Source organism: Anolis sagrei, chromosome 1, assembly GCF_037176765.1.
Source record: "Anolis sagrei isolate rAnoSag1 chromosome 1, rAnoSag1.mat, whole genome shotgun sequence".
In the NCBI taxonomy this organism is placed as follows: domain Eukaryota; kingdom Metazoa; phylum Chordata; class Lepidosauria; order Squamata; family Dactyloidae; genus Anolis; species Anolis sagrei.
In genome coordinates, this window is record NC_090021.1 from 28974196 (window position 1) to 28996825 (window position 22630).

Consider the following 22630-nt stretch of genomic DNA (forward strand, 5'->3'; position numbering starts at 1 on the left):
ATTTTTGAAAGTAAGATACAACCACACAATTGCAGAGGATTATTTTTATACATATACTTAAAGAGCTGTTGAGAGTTAATCTACAGTGCTTAGTGTAGCAGAGGCAGAGAAATCATTGGAAAACCCATCTATATTGCCTGCATCAAGTTGCCAAAGAATAACTCAAGCTCACTAGGAGAACACGGCCAGATGGCTGTAACACCAAACAACTGTCTCAGTGTTTTGAACGTCTCTTATGCTGTCAGGTAAGTAAAGTGGAAGGGAGATCTTTGAGGAATTTCATTTTTTTAAAATTTTGCGTTGACTTAATCTACACAACCTGGAATAATGAGTAGGGGCCCTTCCACACAGCCCTATATCCCAAAATATCAAAGCAGAAAATCCCACATTATCTGAGTGTAGACTCAGATAACCCAGTTCAAAACAGATATTGTGGGGTTTTCTGCCTTGATATTCTGGGATATAGGGCTGTGTGGAAGGGCCCTATATTAGAGCTGAATTATTTCTCTGCTTTTTTAATGATCTTGACTTCTGATTATATCCTATAATGACCGATTGATTGAATGATTGTTTGGTTGGTTGGTTGGTTGGTTGGTTGGTTGATTGATGATGGTAAGAATAATGTGGCAATAGCAAGGTGTGGTGTAACAGTTGGGTGTTGGAAGACTAGGATTCAAATACCTGTTCAGCCTTGGAGATCTATCTCAGGGCCCTTCCACACAGCCATATAACCCAGAATATCAAGGCAGAAAATCCCACAATATCTGCTTTGAACTGGGTTATTTGAGTCTACTCTACCATAGATTCCAGTTCAAAGCAGAGAATGTGGGATTTCATTCAGCTGTGTGGAAGGGGCCATAGTTATACTTTGTGAACTTCAGAGAACGGCATGGCACACTCCTTCTGGCGAAATGCTGCCAAGATAACCCATCTGAAGGCACCTAATAATACATTCTTGCCAATTCCATGTATCACATTTTTATTTTGCCTCCTAAAGGGAACGTGTGGGTCCTTGGTGGAATATTCCATCATACAGTAAGAAGTGGAACAGACAGATTCTCCAAGATGTTTCATTTCATATTGAAAGTGGTCAGCTCATGGGTATCTTGGGGAATTCTGGTAAGTAGTGTATCTCTATATTTCTGCATAGAAAATTAAGTTATAGTGCAATTCTGTGGATCCTATGGTTGTTTTGAATATCGTCAAGGAGATCCCATAGAAGGATCCATAGCCCTTAGCTTACCAGCATGAGATCTCCAACACTGGGCAGAGGTGAGGAAAATTTATGGCGACTCTATATATTCCAATGAGAAATGGACCAGCAATCTGTGGAACTGTTCAAACAAGAAAGTTGTATGGTCCCTGGAACCACTTCAGTTAACAGTCTACCTTTAGCTCTTTGAAGCGGATGAAGCTTCTAAACCTCCCAGTTGTCCCAGTTGAAAGGTATGAGTGAGACTCATATAACTGGGCCATGTAGCCAGTATTGCTGACTCTGACTGACACCACTGGTGTGATGGATTTTCAAGCGGAAATTGTTCCTATTTGAAGATTCCTGGTATTTGCTCTTAGTGATTTTCCATCAAAATCTTAATCAGGTTCACATTTGATACTGACTTCAACTAACAGTTGTAGACAAAGCCTATGTTCTTTTCTCAGTTCCAAATTCACTGAATAATTGAAACTTTTATAGGTGTGGACTTACAAAATTCTCACTGAATCTTTGTAGAGCAATTATAATTGGAATTATAGACTATCATGAGGTGGTAAATTACAATTACAATAGGATAATAATACTTGTAGTCCATACTTATTACAAGACACTGGGGTTCTCCTGTTGTCTCTCTGGAGTTAAATTGTTGGCAGAGCACACCTTTACATTGATGGGAAATACTCACTAATAGCTTTCAATATCCTTTCTTGAGTGAGTGGACATGATTTTCCTCCTTTGCCCTACAACAGGCTGGTGTGATAAAGTCTTAAGAACTGGATTGAGGCTCAAGACTGTAATATACTTGATGTGCTCTCATTGTCAACAAGGTCACAAAAATATACTAATTTAGCTTTGGCAAAATAAGTGGCACCTCTAGAAATATAGTCATTTCTATAGGTGCCACTTACTTGAGATGTAACTATAACTATAGAAACATATGACAGCTGGACTGGCGCTTCTTACGAAGTGTGGATTTTTCACAAGTTAACTGATTGCATGGATGCCAATTGTCCAGTTAGGAGAAAAAAGCACTGCAGGTTCCTTTGCCTTCAACAGAGATTTAAACTGCAGAAATCAGCAGGCAAACCATTTCACAGTATGTATTTAAATGTTTTAGCACCTGCCATGTGCTGCAACTCCAACTGCTGTTAAAAGTGCAGCTAACAAAGCGTGGCTCAAATGCTGACAGTCCTGTGGAGCATGATAAGCCTTAAGCAATTGGTGGCTGTTTTCTTTATTATTATTGTGAACTCGGTATATCACTATATAAAATTTCCCAATGTGTATTAGGATCTGGAAAAACAACACTGTTGGATGCCATGGCAGGAAGACTGAACCATAAGACAAACTTTCTTGGTCAGGTATATGTCAATGGACGTGAGCTGAGACAGGAGCAATTTCGGAACTGTTTTTCTTATGTTCTCCAGGTTGGTTGGATTTTGATTTTGCTTTTGCTTTTTTTGGTATTATTTACATGTGCAGTTTTGTAGTTGTCTGTCACAGATGATTGATGATAGCCTCAGGATGGAAGAGAAATTTATTCAGCTTGCACTTTGATTCAAATGTATTAATACCACAGTTTCAAAATATATCAGTATATGAACTTGAATGCAGTTTTATTTATTTATTTATTTATTTATTTATTTATTTATTTATTTATTTATAGTATTTATATTCTGCCCTTCTCACCCTGCAGGCAACTCAGGGCAGATTACAATGTACATATACATGGCAAACTTTCAATGCCATAGACACACAACATATATAGACAGACACTCAGAGGCTATTTAACAATCCAGCTTTTCATGAGGGTATTCTGGCCACCGGGGGAGCTGTTACTTCACCGTCCATTTGTGACATTGATGAAGTACTTCCTCATTCTTTGCATATTTGCTGGAGATCTTTAGAGCCTCGTAAATTAGTTAAATTAGTCTCCCCACATAAGTGGTACCTAAATGTCCTACTTGACAGATGCAACTGTCTTTCTGGCTGTAAAGGTTGACAAAAAGCAACACAAATTGGTCATAAGCTCACTCTGACCCGAGCTGACTTCGACCTCATGACCTTTCGGTCAGTAGCGATCTTAATGCAGCTGACTCCCAGCCAGCTGTGCCACATTTTTACTTTTTTCAGAATTTGACAATAAGAATTTTCTGAATGAGAAATGGGAGGGGAGTGTTTAATCTTTTTAGGGTTAATTGTGCACAGAAATGTATAAATGAAAACACATGTTTTGCTGTCTGTGCCCCTGTTTAGAGGATTTCACCTCACTTTCTGTACCTGTGATCACTGAATTTTGAAAAAAAATGGCCTGTTATGGAAACAAGGATTTGAAATAAAGCATCAGTGGAGACACCTTTTCCACAAGATTACTTTCAGGAGTGGATTTCCCTTTCGAGCGATAGATTTCTCACACTTCCTGTGGTCTCACCTCCTTTATTAACTATGATTCATTTGTAAATTAAATGATTGTAACTCAGGGACTGCCTGTGTATGTTTGGGTGGTTATTACTGTAGAATGTAACGCTGCTGCCTTTTTGCATACTCTCTGTTTCAGAATGAAACCTTATTGAGCTACCTCACCATAGAAGAATGTTTGACTTACACTGCTTTGCTAGCACTCCAGAAGCACTCTCGTGAATTCATTAAAAAGAAGGTAGGTTAAAAGGTTTTCCCCTGACATTAAGTCCAGTCGTGTCTGACTCTGGGGTGTGGTGTTCATCCCCATTGCTAAGCCAAAGAGCCAGCGTTGTCCGTAGACACCTCCAAGGTCATGTGGCCAGCATGACTGCATGGAGCGCTGTTAAAAGAAGGTATGTACTATTAAATGTCTGCAAGATACTCTAATAATAATAATAACAACAACAACAGCAGCAGCAGCAGCAACTTTATAACCTGCCCCCTCTCCCCGAAGAGACGAAGGGCGGCTTACAAAACAAAATATAGATAAATAAGTAGTAAAAGAACAATTAAAACAAACAATTAAAATTCACAAATAACACAGTAATTGTTAAAACAAATAATAGGTTTCATAAGTAACTTAGTGAAATAATAAAATCAACATGAAAAGTGAAAAATAATAACATGACTCTGTTAGGGCAATATATTCTCAGTCAGCCTCAACAAGTATAATAGAAGCATAAGACATTAATAAAAGCTGATCATCCTCCTCTACGAGGGCCTGTATACAGACATGTGTTAATTGCTTCTTGAAGGAGACATGTGTTTTTAATTGCTTCTTGAAGGAGAGGAGTGAGGGAGCTGTTCTTAGTTCTGGAGGAAGGGAGTTCCCGAGGGAGGGCACAGACACAGAGAAGGCCCCCTCTCTCATTCCCACCAACCATGTTTGAGTCAGGAGTGGGACCGAGAACAGGCCCCCCTCCGATGACTGCAGTGTCCGTGTAGGTTTATATGCAGAGATGCAGTTAGTTAAGTAGCTTGGACCTGAACCAAACTTTAATTAAAATGATTTAGTGGAAAACTACAACTTTAAAATCTCCACTCTTTCACATAGCTCGGATGGATCAAAGGGACATTTTGATCCATTAGGAGCAACAAAAAACAACCAGCCAAATCCATAGCAATGCAATTGATTGAAACCAAGCAGCATAGTATAGAGGTTTGAGCTTTGGACTACTGCTCTGGAACCAGGGCTAGATTCTACATTGAAGCATGCAAACCCCCTGGGTGAGCCTTAGGGTTGGGTGGGCCTTAGCATTGCCATAAGTCAGGATTGACAACCAAAGTGGACCACAGTCAGCATATGTCTGAGCTCATCAGGATGAAAGTTGTAGCCTTAAGCTTTGTCATAACTCAGATGTGGTGGCAGTAGCAACTGCCATGTCACGGTGATGAATCTACTCTGGGTTAAATCTGAACTTGGAAAGAGTTATTCAAGTTGCTGTAACCTCACCCACAGATAGATTCAAAAGAATTAGTTTGAATTCCTTGATTTGGGTCCTATTCCTTGGAGTAAGAGAAAATAAATTTATTCCATCTTCCACTTGACAGCCTTTTGGGATATTTCATATTCCCTCTGTTGTGTTCTTTCCAGGTGAAACATAATCAATTTCCTCCACCGTTTCTCACAGGGTTTGGTTTCCAGATAACTTGGCATGCTAGTCACCCTTAACAATATATTCCAATGGAGAGGTGACACGTGGTATCTCTCTCTCTGGCTTCTCTAATGTGGTTTAGTACCTGGACTTGACTGTTCCATTCAGGTTCTGGTTGGAGACCTTTTTATAATGGAAAAGGAGTGTCTTACCAACTGTTTCCAGATGGCAGCTATACAAAAGTATTAGTTCACATCCTAGTGGGTCTTTAAAATAATATTTTTAGCACATTACAGATGTGCCTTCTTGACTCACACTTGAAGCTGGCACAACAGCTTCTTAAAACTTGTTAAAATGTACATGTAGTTCACTGTCCATTGGCAAAGCAGCCTTTTGCTTCTGGTTTCACAACAAAGTGTTTCTGCAACAGGCTTGCCATTGCTCCCATCTGAGGGATTGATTCAGACCACACCTAAATGCATTCTTGGCTATAAGCAAGAAAGGCAAATTTTCAAGTGTTTCCAGATGTACTGTATAACAATCACATTTCCACAGTTATCAAGTTGGAACGGGCCTTCTGTACTGTTGAAAGCTCTAAAACTTCGGAAACTTTCACATGAATAACTAGTGACCCCTTTTTCTAAGAAAAATGGCCATACTACACTCAGTTTGAAGTGCAATGGGTTAAACCCTTGTGCCGGAGGACTGAAGACCAACAGGTCGCAGGTTTTAATCCGAGGAGAGTACGGATGAGATCCCTCTGTCCGCTCCAGCTCCCCATGTGGGGACATGAGAGAAGCCTCTCACAAGGATGGTAAAACATCAAAATATCCGTGTGTCCCTGGGCAACATCCTTGCAGACGGCCAATTCTCTCACACCAGAAGCTACTTGCAGTTTCTCAAGTAGCTCCTGACATGAAAAAAAAACCTTCAATTTGGTCTACGATGGTGAGTTACACATTGCCCCATTCCAAAAAGGAATGAATGGATAAAGGTTTACATATAAGTGCTAATTTAAATGGTAGAGATACCAATTTAGAAATAATTACAGTAATTAAAACAGTTGGGAAGATCTAATCTGTTGTATATTTCTGCAGCCAGCTGTCAAGGTACCAGATTTTAAAGGACAAATTTAAGGGTCTACCCTCTCTCTACTTATAGTTCTTTTGTCTTTGTACCAGACTCAGCCTGAGCAGATATCCAAATGGAGGACGTCTTGACTAGACTGAGGAAAATAATAGTTATTCTATATTTGGTCAGACTTTACTTGGAAAACCGTGTCCAATTCTGGGCACCACCATTCAAAGAAAGATATTGACAAGCTGGAACATGTCCAATGAGGGTGACCAAAATGGTAAAAAATCTGGAAACCATATCATTTTGTGTGATGTTACCTTTGTATTTTAAAGACTCATTTTTCCAGCCTGTTTTTTCCCCCTCCATTATTCAGAGTAATGTTTTGTGTGGCTTAAAAAGAAGAAGAATGGCAACCTTAATGGATGCTCAAGCAGCAGCTGGGCAGACAATCTTTACCTCCGGTTCTTCCTGAATGGTCCTTGTTTTTACAGGTTGATGCTGTTATGGCTGAGCTGAGTCTCAGTCATGTTGCTAACAGTGTAATTGGAAGCCGTATTTTTCGGGGAATTTCTGATGGGGAAAGACGTCGTGTTTCAATCGCAGCACAGCTATTACAAGATCCCAGTGAGTACGGCACAGAGCTTTTCAGCACAAAACAAATACTCCTGTCCTTTTTGATTAGACTGTCACTTGGTACGCACACCTACCACCCACCTCTCACCAACGTTTTTAATAGAACTTTTCATCTGTCACAGAGTCTCAATCTAAGGATGCTCATTAAACTTCAGGGGAGTCCAACATGCCCTCCCCTACCTGCCAGAGATTGAGCACAGAATGAGCTGCAATCTCAGTTTGGATGCTGATGGGATTTGCAATGACTAAGCCTCGGTTTAGACAAATTACTTACAATCATGATCCAGTCCTAGGGATAATTTGGGCAGACTGCCTGAGTCGCTATCTCAGAAGCTACCCATTCAATAATCCTGTCAAAAGTCTCCAGAGAAGGTGAGGTCTTGGTTGAGCTAGATGAGTCCTTTGGCCCTGTTCAAATATACCATTGTAATTGTACCAAGTCTTGGAATTGTTTTCATTTTTAAAATGTCTGCTCCAGAATCCCACCCATAGCCAGTCAACATGCAAACTAGAGGGACCTGGGAGTTGTAGTCCAAAAAGTTTATTTTCCAAGGAGGATCTGAGAGTTGGTGCCCAAAAAGTGTATTTCCCAAGATCTATTTCCACATGGCCATGACCAATTTTTGTGGATTTTTCACTCTTGTGACTAACCTATGTGGATTACTTCCCAATATGGCTCATCTTCCCATTATGTTGAAAGTCATAGACACTGGGTAGCATGCATCAAATGGCTCCCAATTCATCTTGATGTTTTTAAAGCGCCAGAGTTAGGAAGAGGTGTTTATGGGATTGTCTATCCCAGTGGTTCTCAACTTGTGGGACCCCAGGTGTTTTGGCCTACAACTCCTAGGATTTCTGGGAGTTGAAGGCCAAAACATCTGGGGACACATAGGTTGAGAACCGCTAATCTATCCCAAGTGACAATAAGTCTTTGGGTGAATAACTTGAGTGAATATGAGCTACCAATTGCTACCCCTACCTCTTGTAGCAAAATGTCTTGGGCCAGCCTGGTTTCAAATAGCAGTGTGATTCAACATAGTGTCCTGTGGATGCTTGGAATGGGGTATATATGTGTTCCAGCATTCATAGAATGTGGCCAGGACCAGGAGATATTGACAGTAGGAAAGTGCTCACTAATGAAGAAAGTCAATAAAGGAAAGGACAAAAACAAAGAAAACAAAAATAATGTATATAACTTTAAAGCAGACAGTGAAATAGTTCAAGGTTTCTCATACCTTAGTTATTACAGAATCAAAACTGTAGTAAAGGGTATAAGAAGAGGACTAGGACTTGGAAGGACAGCTATGAAGGAACTAGGCAAGTTTAAAAATATGTCATTGAATACAAAAGTCAGGATTATCTGTGCCATTAAAGTCCTAGTTTCAATGTATGGTTATGAAAACTGGACAATGAAGAAAGCTGGAAGGAAAATCACCAATGTAGAACTCGGAGACAGTTCTGTGGGTACCATTTCTTGCCAAAAAGAAAAATCAGTGGGGTAAATGAACCACATTTAAACAACTATAACCCCCACCCTTGCCTTGCAGTTCTCTACCTATTGGTTGTCATCCTTTGTTAGTCGACTCCCCATAAACAATAATGTAAGCCTATTTCTACTGAAGGCTTTCATAATTCATAGTTTTATATTATTTATTTATTTATTTATTTATTTATTTACTCTATTTGTATACCACCTTTCTAAGCCAGTTGGTGACTCAAGGTGGTTTTATTACAGATTTTATTATTCGGCTCAATGTTGGTTAAAGATAAGAGAAGTCAAGGAGTGAAATGGCAGCATGTTCAGGAGGGACATGTTGTGTGCTCTGCCAGCCCTTGGCTCTTCACTCTTGCTGTTTCTGTGAAGAACCTCACTTTTGTTGAAGTAATCTGTTGTTTCATCATACAGTCTCTTATATGAGCCATCAAGCACTATTGTTATTTCCACAGAGGTTATGTTGCTAGATGAACCCACCACTGGTCTGGACTGCATGACAGCCAATCAGATTGTCTGGATGCTTTCAGAACTTGCTCACAAGGGGAGAATAGTGATCATTACAATCCATCAACCACGGTCAGAACTTTTTCAGGTAAGGGGCATCAAAGCTGTTGCTCAGCATATTGCCTAATATGCTTCCAGTCAGAATCCAAATGGCTTGGAACTTCAGTACTTAAAGGAGTATCATTTGTATATTCACTTGCTCCAGGTGAGCTAGAGGGCCCCTCCTCTGTGTTGCATCAGTTTAGGCAATACAATGGCGAGCGAGCATGAGGAAGCCTTCTTTGTTGTGGCATCCCAGTTATGGAATTCTCTCCCATTGGAGATCCATTTGGCACAAATGGTGTATCATTTTGGTACATAAAATGTTAACTTGAGCTTTGGAGACGAAATTGATTTAACACAAAACTTTCCATGTACATGGCTTTAAGGTGTTTACACTGGTTTTAATCTATTTTTATTAGAAGTATTTCAAAACCAATGGATCCTGTATTTGTTTCCTACCAAGGTATTTGATAAAATCTGCATCATGAGTTTTGGAGAACTGGTTTTCTGCGGAGGTCCATCTGAAATGATCAGTTTTTTTAGTGGCCATAGCTACACGTGCCCTGAACACTCCAGCCCTTTTGATTTTTATGGTAAGTCTTTCTAAACTGAGTCTAGAAACTTGTTGGAAGGACTTGGAATGGGGCAGAAGTACCCTTCATCGTGATCTGGGAGTCTTTTCATGACACAGCATAACAATTTCTTCAAATCTGCAAAAACCTAAGATATAGTTTAAAAGAGTACATGTTCCTTGGACATAGAAATAAAGCAAGCAACAACTAACAAACTTCTGATTTTAGGAGCTAACAAAGGTTTTTTTGTAAGCAATATATCAGATTATTTTAGAAATATTGCTGTATTTTTCCCATGTTTGTAAACTATTTCCATCCATTTCTACTCTTTTCATGAGGAATTAATTATATCATTGTGTGAGATATTCAACTATAATGTGATTGCACACAGGAAAATGTTGATCAATTGAGGTGTGCGTACATTTGCAATGATGAAGAAATTTCATAGTATAATTGAATATGAAACATGTACTCATTTATAACTTTAGGGTATAACAGGATACCAGCAATCATTTTTAAATTCCAACTTTAAAATCCTTGTTTTTTCAAACTATTTGGAATTTTACTTTGATTTAGTTTCATACTCTTATTTTTTTGATTATATGTACAGGTTGAGTATCCCAAATGCTCCTAAATGTCTGCATGGCAGTGTCAGAAGTAGTGACACCTTTGCTTTCTGATGGGTCAATGAATACAAACTTTGTTTCATGAACAAAGTATTTACATTATTCTCTCATAAAATTACCTTCAAGCTATGTGTATAGCAGTGGTTCCCAATTTGTGGTCCGTGGACCACCAGTGGTCCACAAGAACAAAATTATGGTCCACAGCCTCACCATTACGACACCGTTGCCTTGAAACCATGCAGCAATGAGAGTGACTGGTCTCATTAAACCCTCTTATAGTGCCAAGTCAACAGGGATGTTGGGAGGGGAGAGGCTGACTACTCACAAAAGATTAGTACTACCACATCAGTTCTAGATTATTACATATGGTTTTCTGTGGCAAGCAGATTACAACTACTGGATGGCATATGTTCTGTATCAGAAATTAGAGCTGATGTGGTCTATCCAATGCAATTTTCTTAATCAGCATCCCAAAAAACCAAACTGAATCTAAGTTGACAAAAAACTTATTCATAACCTTTTGGGTAGTAATATTGGAAAAGGTCAGATGGTCCTTGGTCAAAAAAAGGTTGGGAACCACTGTCCTATGGAAGCAAGGATCATATTGCATTGTATTCTCCAGGCCTCACAGTGCAATAGGATTCGCCTACAACTATCTTTTATCTGGAGGAGAAAAGAGCAAACAACTATATGATTAGAAGGGGATGGGAGAAGTTGAAATGAGGGCATTGCCTCCTCGATATTGGAGAGTGGTCCCTGGTCAACTGGTCTGTGACTTTATTCTCACATCTTACTCTTTATAAAACAAAGTTCCTGGGCCAAAATCCTATCTGCCAGGTTGAAATAAAGCAGTGATGCACCAGTAAAGGAAAATGAGCCAAGGGCAGAATTCCAACCCTAGGTTTCTATGGATTGGGCTATGATGAAAGCACAATGTGAAATGAATTGATACAATCTTGTGTGATAAATCTCCACAGTGGATCTAACATCCGTAGACACTCAAAGCAAGGAGCGTGAACTTGAAACCTACAGCAGAGTTCAAAACATTTCTTCTGCCTATAAGAATTCAGAGATTTTTTGCACAACTCTGGAGGCCATTGAAGAAGCAAAATGCAATGCGAAGGAGCTGCCACCAGTTCCATTTAAATGCGAAGACTCTCCCAGTGTGCTTTGTAAATTATGCATCCTCTTAAGGTGAGCCCTGTCTTAAGGAGAACATGGTTTCAGCATGTAAAGTCTCTCATCCCTCTTGAAGTGAGAATGAACTTGCCCTGAATTTCTAATATTGTATTCTTCCCATTCAGGAGGACAACGAGAAATTTATCCAGAGATAAGGTTGGCATAATAATGCGGATTTCTCAAAATGTCTTATTTGGCCTCTTTGTGGCATTCTTCCTTCTGAGGCTGAACAATGATTTTCTTAAAGGAGGTGTGCAAGACCGTATAGGACTCATTTACCAGTGTGTGGCCGCTCTACCATTTACAGGAATACTCAATGCACTGGCCCTATGTAAGTCTTGTCTATTTCATTAGCAACAGCTATAGACATGTAGGACATGATTCCACGTACCTTTACCCTGAGATGATAAATCTTACTATTTGTTAGACTAGAACCAATGAATCAATGGGATTTACCTATGTCTTGATTCACTAGTCATCAAGTTCTTCAGTGGATATAGTCTAACTTAGGGCTCCTCCAACTATAGTTTTTCAGATGTTTTGGATTTCAGTGTCCTGAATGCCTGACTGTTGACCCAGCTAGTTGGGACTTCTGTGGGTTGAAGTCCAAACATCTGAAGGAACAAAGTTTGGGAACCATGAGATTAACCACAGTAGTATTGAAATGTATGGCTTTAATTTGGAAGCATACATGTTGGAGTATGAATGTGAGGAGGCTTTCTCCTTACAATATACAAGCAACTCTGTTTTTGTGTTAGTAGGATCTGGAGCACAACATAAGGAGGTAGCAATTGTCCCCATCCCCACTCCATTAGCTATGATCCCAATGAAAACATAGTATGGAAAAACTATTAAATCTTGTAGCCAGTTCTGCTCAAAACTATTGTAGACATTGATAATAATGACACCTAGCTACTGCCAAGGAAAATAGTTACTGGGTTGTCTGTACGTACCACAGTCTTGATGCACATATTGTAATTTTGAAGAAAAACATATAAGAAAGTTAGTATGTATTATGGAATTACTGTGGCTCATAGACAATATTCTATAAGGGAGCCATCTATATGATATTGTGATCCATTTTAACTATCCCATACTTTCCTAACACTGAGAAAATCAAGGAGGTAAACCATAGATTCTTCTAAAAAGAAAATTAATATTTTAACACAGAATATTTTTTTGCTAAACATATGAGAGCATAGCATGTTTTCCTCCCTCTCAGTACACCTCTTAGTAAATATGTCTACATTCTGCTTACAAAGTGGAACTAAATTCAATTTTGGATCATCTAAAATCAGGATTGCAAAGGGAGAGATTAATTGTGTAGCTTTTAAAGTTGTGAGCTGCTTTGGGTCTCAATCCTGAGAGAAAAGCAGGGTACTACTACTACTACTACTACTATACTCCTTTTCTTAACATGGGTGCAAATACCTTGCATGACATGTTCAGAGATATCTATCAGATATCAACCTGCATAATGAACATAATAGGAGAAAATATAATACAAAGCAAACATGGAGTTGGACTACAATTCCCAGCATTCCTCACCACTGAGTGTACAGGCTAGGCCTGACAACTATTGTATTCTAACACTATCTGTAAGACAGTAGTTTATCTATACATTATACAACAGGAGTATAGGTGCAAAGTTTTTTTGTTGCAAATCTACCTGTTTATGCTTTGGTTCACTATAGTTGTTTCTCCTTTGCATACCTTTCAGTTCCAGCTTTACGGGCTGTTGGAGACCAAGAAAGTAAAGATGGTTTATATCAGAAGTGGCAAATGTTGCTTGCCTATATTGTGCATTTCCTGCCCTTTAGTGTCATTGGTGTTGCGCTTTATTGTGTCTTTATATATTGGTAGGTACAACGGTAAGGGTGCCTTCTCAGCTGGGTAAATGTTTCTGCTTAGACATTGCAAGCATATTCCATTGATACCACTGTTTTTCATAAAAATCATGGAGTCAATGTTCATCTTGTTCAACTTCCTGCTCAATGCAGGATCTCCAGCATCCCCAACAAGGAGATGTCCAACTACCCCCACCCCCCACCCCCAACCCCAAACACACACACACTGGTGTCAGCTGCACATTTCCTTCAACCCATAATTGTAGCCATTGATAAAAATGTTGAAGACTAATAGTCTAGGACAGATCCTTGAGACCTCCTTCCAGGTTGAAGTTTAGCCATTGATCACTACTCTGAGTATGGTTTTTCAACCAATTAGGTTTCCAGGTGACAGTATTGTCATGTATAAAGTATCTACTAAACTAGTGACCTGGTCAAAAGAAGTTGTAAGATTGTTTGGCAGGATTTGTTCTTGATAAACCCATGTTGCCTCCTATTGATCACTGCATTGTCATCAATGTGACTTTCACTGAATTAATCTTACATTACTGTGAAGTATGAACTGATGTGTGCATACTCAGTAAGACAACACTACTTGTTTTGGATGTACAGAGATAGGTGCGGGATATAAATAAAGTATGATTGTTATTATTATTATTATTATTATTAATGTGGCACCTATGTGAAATCATCTTAGTGAAACGTTTCCCAACCTGGGGGTCGGGACCCCTGGGGTGGTCATGAGAGGGTGTCGGAGGGGTAACCAAAGAACATCAGAAAAACACAGTATTTGCTGTTTGTCATTGGGGTTCTGTGTGGCAAGTTTGGCCCAATTCTATCGTTGGTGGGGTTCAGAATGCTCTTTGATTGTAGGTGAACTCTAAATCCCAGCAACTGCAATTTAGCAATTGAGTATTCATGCCACGTTTGGTCCAGATCTATCATTGTTTGAGTCCACAGTGCTCTCTGGATGTAGGTGAACTACAATTCCAAAACTCAATGTCCATTCCCACCAAACCCTTCCAGTATTTTCTGTTGTTCATGGGAGTTCTGTGTGCCAAATTTGGTTCAATTCCATCATTGGTGGAGTTCAGAATACTCTTTGATTGTAGGTGAACTATAAATCCCAGCAACTACAATTCCCAAATGACAAAATCAATCTCCCTCCAATGCCCACCAATATTAAAATTTGGCCATGCTGCCATTTCCCTCCGTTACTTCTCTATCTTCAACCAACATTGGGTATTTGTGCCAAATTTGGTCCAGTGAATGAGTATACATTCTTCATACCAGATATTTACACTATGATTCATAACAAGAGCAAAATTACAGTTATGAAGTAACAAAAAACAATTATGGTTGGGGATCACCACATGAGGAGCTGTACTAAGGGGTCGCAACATTAAGAAGGTCAAGAACCACAGTCTTAGTGTATAGAATCTTTTGCACACAAAGGGGAAAAGGTTGACCCTAACTCTCTCCTTGATTTTATTTCAATTACTTTTGAATAGTATAGATTTCAATGAAGAGACATTGAACTTTTTTTCAACGAAGAGACATTTCATTGACTAATTTGGAAGGGGAAAGATAGGCTCTTTTTGAAGAATGCTATTTTTATTCACACAGGACTACGGGATTATACCCAGAAGTCTCTCGCTTTGGATATTTCTTTGCTGCTCTTTTAGGACCACATATCTTTGGTGAACTGCTTGCGCTTACTTTTCTTGGCATCATTCAAAATCCAAATGTGGTCAGTGGAATAACAGTATTGCTTAACATAGCAGGTGTCCTAGCTGGGAGTGGACTTATTAGGTAAGGCAAAACACAATGTACTATGTATGTTTATATTACTAAAATGCCATCGGAAGTGCTATTTGAAAGAAAATAAGGCTATGGAAAATGTCAAGAAGTGTACAGATCCTCAAAAAACCATAACAAGGAATGTTGGAGTGCTGGACTGTGACTTTAAACATTTAGGTTTAAATGAAACTTTTGAACTCAGCCATTCCCTATTAGCCTGGCTTATCCACTGCCATGTTGCAAGGGGTGAAGTGAGAAGGAAGGAAGCCACTCATGCCACATTTAGCTCATTTTGGGATAGTAGAATTTAACTGAAACTAAGAAAAAATACAAATGCAACAGAGCTGCCCACTTCAACAAAATTGGTTTGTCTAACACAGAAATTGTTGTGCACACAGTAAACAAAACTATTTCATCATCTTCTCTGATAGCAGAACAGAATTTTTAAATTACGATAACTTGTAAGTTTTATGAAGTCACAAAAGAATCCTAAAACTAGGAATAGGATCATATAAGATTTCTCAGGTCATAAGAAGACAGTATCCATTTGGAAATGGTCCCAAATAGAATTATCTGGTCACAAATACATCTGTCATATGTCTTGAGTAAAAAATGTTGCTAAAGCATCTTTTAATAGATTGAGGCCCCTTTATCCCAAAGGGGAGATGAATCAGCTCAGTGGCAACTACAAGACGCATGGAGTTGATTTAGGTTAATCCCGCATTAATGAAAGGTGCAGGATACTCTGGATCTAATCCATGTTTTGGGCGAGCATAAACAGTTGTGCCGCTTCCTATTCAGGAAGTGGCTGTTGCCCTTTACACCACAATCCTGCTTTCCTCAGGCTCAGGCAACCTGGGAATAGGGGATGGCACCACCCTTGCCCCACAATTCTGGTCTTTGAGGTGTCTACCAGGCGGCGGCAACCCCATGAGTGGAAGGGCAGAAGGAGGGCAGTTGAAGAAAGGCAAAACAGAAGGAGGCTTCTCAATGCTGCTTGTTGTTTAGTGCCAGGAGTGATGCTTGTTGAAGCATTAAGGTGATCAGAGAAGGGAGAGACAAGAGGGGGACTGGTTCCCCCTCTCCCCCTCCTCTCTCCTCCTCCATGTCCCTTCATCACTCTATTGTTACTACATGGGTCAAGTAACAAACGCTGCCATTTTGTGCCCAGGGGGCACCGCAAAGCCCAGAATGAGGGGACAAGGTAAAGGTAGTGGTTATTTTTGTTTACAATACATATGCAATGTTTTTTAAACAAAGCTATAAAATCTGCCCCAGCCTAGTTAATCTATTTGAAATTATCTTATTGAGATCAATGGGATTTGAAAGCACTTAACATTGGGTGGATTATTATACTCTGAAACGTTATTAAACATGAGAGGTACTGTTATGGTATGACCATGAATTTTGTTTGTTTCTTGAAGGAGCATGGAGGAGATGCCTACTCCTATTAAAATGCTGAGTTATTTTACCTTCCAAAAGTATGCCAGTGAGATCCTTGTTGTGAATGAATTTTCTGGATTAACATTTACATGCGGTAAGTCCCGAAAACAAAAATAACCCTAAATATATTCATTTGGCGTTACCCTTTTGAGGTCTAAAAAGGAGGACAGAGGCAATTCCTGTAAGTATGGTCTGATGGCCATACCAAGATATTTTGACCCCCCTCTGTCCTATAAGGGCTACACTATTCTACCAGAGTTGCTATTTTAGATTACTAGAAGTAACATTCCATCACTTCCTATCATTTTAGTGGGCTTTTCGCTTACTTTGTAAGGATGGTGGCCAACATTATTCAGCCATATGTGCCCTGAATGCAATTTATTGTGAATGCTAAGGCTTGTGAAGACATTGCTGGGCACCTCAAGGACTCCAATCGACCTTCTCAAAAGGACTTCATTGTAGCCATGGACCATACAATTTCCACCTATGTTAGGGATTGCAGGGAAACAATGAAGAAGGTTCTCAAATTACCACGACCAGTAGAATAAAAATCTTTGAAAAGAGTTAGAATACAATTAATCTTGCTGAAATTCGTGCCCCTGGCCAGATTGCCAGATTTTCTGAAGGAATTGGTGAAAATGTTGTTATAGAACATCTTCTGTTTGGTAGTAGTGCTGTTGCTGAAAATCCTTTTTTTCACAGGTCACTTCAATGTTTCTGCTGGAGTTGTGTCTCCCTGTTCATTCTCTCAAGGGAGTCAGTTCGTTGAAAAAAACTTTCCTGGAGGACCATCTCGATTCACAACAGACTTTTTACTATTATATGCCTTCCTCCCAGCACTCATAATTTTAGCAACTATAAGCTTTAAAATAAGAGATAAAGTTATTATGAGGCTATAAAAGTCAGTAGAAATATCTTGGACCTATGTACTAAAAAACAAAATCCCATTGAGTCTGATGAATCCCTGTGAGTTTGTGGAGCATTTTAAGCAATTCTGCTAAGTTGTGTTAAGCACTTTGCTCATTTAGAATGTGAAAATAGATTGAAATGAACACTTTCCCCCTTAGAGATGGATCTAGGAATACTTCCATGTTACGGTGCCTCTTTCAACAAGAAATACATGCTCAAAAGCAAGAACCTATGGCTAAATTAGAGTGACTATTTTTGTTATGTCGTAATAGTACTGATGGAAAGCTTAAATTGCCCCAGAGAAACATCTGAAAGTACCATTGTGTAGCTTGGAAATATTCCTGGGTCCATCTGTCACCAAAACCTTGATGGACCCAGTCTGGAACCATCTGTGAGTAGCCTGCCACCTATTTACACATTCTGATAATAACTTTCCAAGCACTGAGAACTCTTGGAAAGGTCCTCCTTTGTATCCCAGCAGAGGAAATAATACATTATGTAGAGACACACATGACTGCCTTCCTTTCTGTGGCACCCACAGTTGTGGCATGTCTTGGAAATCTGATTGGCAATGATTCTGACTTAATTTCAGCAACAATTTAAAACATGTCTTTCACCCAGGTGTTTGGGGTGCAAACTTCACTTGATGCTGTACAAATAATCATTTTAAAGTGTTATATATTTTAAATTGTTGTAGATTAATTTGAGCCCCCGGTGGTGCAGTGGGTTAAAGCACTGAGCTGCTGAGCTTGTTGATCGAAAGGTCGCAGGTTCGATTCCGGGGATCGGCGTGAGCTTCCGCTGTCAGCCCTAGCTTCTGCCAACCTAGCAGTTCGAAAACATGCAAATGTGAGTAGATCAATAGGCGGGAAGGAAACAGCGCTCCATGTAGTCATGCCGGCCACATGACCTTGGAGGTGTCTACGGACAACGCTGGCTCTTCGGCTTAGAAATTGAGATGAGCACCACACCCCAGAGTCAGACATGACTGGACTTAATGTCAGGGGACTACCTTTACCTTTACCTAGATTAATTTGAGGCCCTGGTGGCACTGAGCTGCTGAAATTGCTGACCAAAAGGTTGGCGGATCTAATCTGGAGAGCGGGGTGAGCTCCAGCTTCTGCCAACCTAGCAGTTCGAAAACATGCAAATGGGAGTAGTCAATAGGTACCGCTCTGGTGGGAAGGCAACGGTGTTCTATGCAGTCATGACCACATAACCTTGGAGGCATCTACGGACAACACCAACTCTTTGGCTTAGAAGTGGAGATGAGCACCACCACCCAGAGTTGGGCACCACTAGACTTAATGTCAAGGGGAAACCTTTACTACCACCAAGATCTTTTGACACAAAATAGGTTAAACATATTTAAAGAAACATGATAATACTAAGTATTATGTCTCCTCATTCCAAGTAAAGAGCATACTTGTCTGAGATTCTGTCCAATGTCAGTGAAACATAAGTTCTGCCATAGTACTAATGTAGAACAGTATTTGTTGAAGTTTCTTAGCCATTCCTTGGAACAATGTTGTGATGCTGGGTCTGAAGCTGTGCCTAAATGTTGCTGCACTGTGGGTGAATGGGTAGTGCTTGCTTGAAGTGCTACTGGATATCTTTCTGTGCAAGTTTGTAAATACTTTACTACAAGTACCGTCATAACAAGGAGCTATACAACAGTAATGTCCCAGTACACTTCTTGGCCCTTATGTTTCACTTACCATATTCATCACTTTATTCTTCTATTGAAACTGTGTTGGGAACCAATATTAAGTCTCACAATGAAGGAGGAAAAATTGTGCATGCTTTGTAATAAAAACTTTATTTAAAAGACCAAATGGAATTAATGTTTAATTATTTTACCCCAATGTCTAGTATATTTTAAAATGGTACAGATATCCATAAACAATTTTCTTATTTGCTCCTGAACTTTTGCTAAGGTGTAGAAAAATAAATACATCTATGGACATTTTAAATTCAAATATTAGTAATAATCACAGGAGAAGTCAAAAAGGCAATTCTTTCCAATAGTCTAAATAGAAGTATCATTTAATATGTGCACTTTAGTTTGCTGACAAGATATGGATATGTTTGTCCTAACTGGATAAAAATAGGACATCATCATTTTATAAAGAACAAAATGCTCAATGAAAAAAAATATCTGTGACATTCACTACACTGTAGTCAGCGGATTTGAACAAAGATTTGCTTTTTCATATTACCTCCATACTTGGAAAACATGTGCATGTATGTGTATTCTAGCAGAGATGAAACTGAAGATCTGGCCATAAACCCAGATATGTACTTAAGATTATTTTAAAAAATAGACCCAAACTGCCTGTCTGATATTAAATGATAGGTCTGAGGTCTATTGCTGAGATTCACAAATTCACAAATTCACTTCCCTTTTATTATCAACAATAATAAACATACTTCTGGTGAATCATTTAGATTTACTGTACATACAAAACTTACACAAACCAACTTAAATGTACAAAACACAGCAATGAAGTTGAAATCTGGTTGAGGCACATGTTTCTCAGTCAAGAATCAAAGTCCATTTCTTTCCAAGTTTTAGAGGCATTTTTTTTGTACTGTTCTAGTTCCTGAAATGAAAACACGCATGTTGAAATAGTAACAAAAACAATTAGATTAAAACTCAAAACATAAGCAACTGCAAATTGTTTTTCAGTTTAATATTATAGTTGCATTCCTAGATAATTTCTGAGCAATCTAATTCTAAGTCCAACTGATTTGAGTAAGTCTATTCTACATAGTGGGACCTAAATACCCTAAAGTCAACAGATCCTGTCTATCTTAGAAGCTAAGCAGAGTCAACCCTGGTTAGTACTTATTTATTTATTTATTTCACACATTTGTACCCTGTCTTTCTCACCCCCAAAGGGGGACTCAGGGGGGCTTCACAACAGACAACAATTCGATGCCAATACATAAATTATAAAACAGTTACAGTTAAAACAACAGTTAAAATCAATTATTAAAACATTAATGTAAACAAGTTCCGCCAGTTCAGAACTTGGATGGGATACCATCAGAGAAAACTAAGTGCTGTAGGCTATATTTCATAGGAATTAAAGGGGAGACACATATACACTCTATGTAGGAGCTCCAGCATGGTGTAGTGGCTTAATGTTACACTAGATTTCCAGAAGGCCAAGGTTTGAATATCCACCCAGATGAGAGAGTATGATTTCCATTAGGTGACCTTTAGGAAGTCATTCTTTGTCATCCTTAGAATAAGGCAGTGATAAACCACATTGGAAGAAATCTTGTCAAGAAAACCTGACCAGAGGATGCCATATGTTTGAGTGAATGTATAACAACAAATTTGACATATGAATAAGTCTAAATCCAATCATTAAAACATTTCCACAAAACGAGTAGTTGACAATATTCCCAAAAGCACTGCAGGCTGATTTTTTTAAAAAAAATCAGAAAAGGGCATTGAATGTCTTTGACATAGAGCTGATGTAGTAGTAGCTTCAGAGTTTATACCTTTAAGATAGAAACCAAATCATACATTTCTAGCCTTATTTGGAAATCAGTGGACAATTCTTTTGAAAAAAAAAATCTCACCGTGGAAACTATATACCACAAGTCAAAGTTGACTTGGAAGCACATAACAACATTTTTTTTAAACATTAGTGTCACAGGACAAGCAGTACAAATAAAATAGAATGTAAGCTATAAAATATGGAATTTTGAAACAACATGGGGAAGAAAAACCCAAGACCCAGGGAAAAAACTTGCATGGAATATTTCAGCGATATCTATAATCTTAATTATGAATATTTTGTAAAAGAAATCCAGACTGCAACACAGGGAGAATTAACCATGATTAAAGCACCTATCACGAAACCTTTCATAACACTCAACAAACAGAGGTTTTATCTTTTAATTTCATACAGGAAGTGCCCTGTATGCCATTCTAATATTGAGACTTACTGCAAAATTACTGAAGTCCATTATTCTAATTGCATTCGTATCTACTCCTTGCAGTTTCAAAGAGCAATTACCCAGATGCTACTGTATTAAACAATTATATTACCTTGCTCTCAAGTATGATCTTGATCTCCCAAGTCATGGACAACACAGACTTTGCTTGCAAAGTAGAATCTCTAAGTGTTATAAGGGCATGTATCTATGAACACCAGACACTGGAAGGCTCTTGTGTTCTTAATCTGTTTATGGGCTTCCAAGCATCTGGTTAGTTACTGTTGTAAAGAAGTACAGATTTATGCAGACTTTTAGCCTGACAGAATTTTTCTTACATTGTGATTATGGGCAAGGTCTGCAGGTCCACCTGTGTAGCAATGAACTCCATAGGCTGGAGAAAGTTGAACTAATGAGCAATGCTACAACTGGAGTGGATGGAGTTGACAGTGCTGGTCATTTATCTGTGCTAGGAGGATCATCACCATTATGGCAATAACTATAAAGGTTTTAGTTATATCCTGGATGGATTGTTGTAATTTTCTCAACTTGGGGATGCCTTTGAAGAGGGTTCAGAAGCTTCAGCTTGTCCAAGAGCTATAGCCAGGCTGTCAACTGGGTCTGGCTACAAGGTTCACACCATTCCCTTTGCTATCAGTTTGTTTCTGGACACAGCTCAAAGTACTATGAAGATCTCTATAATTCAGATTCAGGTACTTCCCTGTATGAGCCGGCCCGGGCTCTGAGATCACCAGGAGAGGCCCTTTTCTCAGATACACCATCATTGCAAGCAAAACTTTACTTTGAAAGTAGCCAAATATTGATCCCTAATTCATGTATATTCCAGGAATCACAGCATAAAGGCCAGGTTGAAATTATTTGATCTCATGTAGAAACTAGTAACATGCACACTTGGCTTAAGCTTCACAGAACACTACAGTTCCAACTTCTGAATAAATATGCACAAAACTATTTGTAACAAAAACAACAATAATTTTTTTCATATACTGCCATAACTCCCCAAAGGGACTCAGGGCAGTTTCCAACATATAAGACAAAACATTCAATGTCAAAAAGGAAAACAGACAAATAAAATTAAAATAAACATCACAAAACATAAAATCCTACTAAAACATATATAAAAATTTAAAAACCGATTTCATTATAGCTCCATCAGACAGGTTCAAAATACCAATTATTTGTTCACAAATAATTTTCATACTTAAAATTTTTTTAAAATACATGAATTTTAATTATGAATTAAAAATATAAAAAACCTATTAT

The 22630-nt window shown here is 38.8% G+C and overlaps 2 protein-coding genes across 2 annotated transcripts in view; one reads left to right on the forward strand and one right to left on the reverse strand.

The window, feature by feature from the left end:
* The first annotated feature begins 189 nt into the window (after positions 1-189).
* On the forward strand, positions 190-17398 carry ABCG5 (ATP binding cassette subfamily G member 5). The gene is made up of 13 exons (XM_060779491.2): positions 190-245; positions 998-1119; positions 2504-2640; positions 3771-3869; positions 6837-6969; positions 8926-9065; positions 9483-9612; positions 11195-11411; positions 11522-11727; positions 13117-13255; positions 14870-15055; positions 16468-16580; positions 17189-17398. The coding sequence occupies exons 1-13, from the start codon at positions 190-192 to the stop codon at positions 17383-17385; spliced, it is 1875 nt and encodes a 624-aa protein (XP_060635474.2). The 3' UTR covers positions 17386-17398.
* A 1796-nt stretch (positions 17399-19194) lies between these two features.
* Positions 19195-22630, reverse strand: part of DYNC2LI1 (dynein cytoplasmic 2 light intermediate chain 1) — a 32138-nt gene continuing 28702 nt past the window's right edge. The window contains exon 13 of the mRNA XM_060754386.2: positions 19195-19998. Within this exon, the coding sequence (XP_060610369.2) occupies positions 19936-19998 (63 nt within the window). The 3' untranslated portion in view covers positions 19195-19935. The remainder of the gene's footprint in view (positions 19999-22630) is intronic.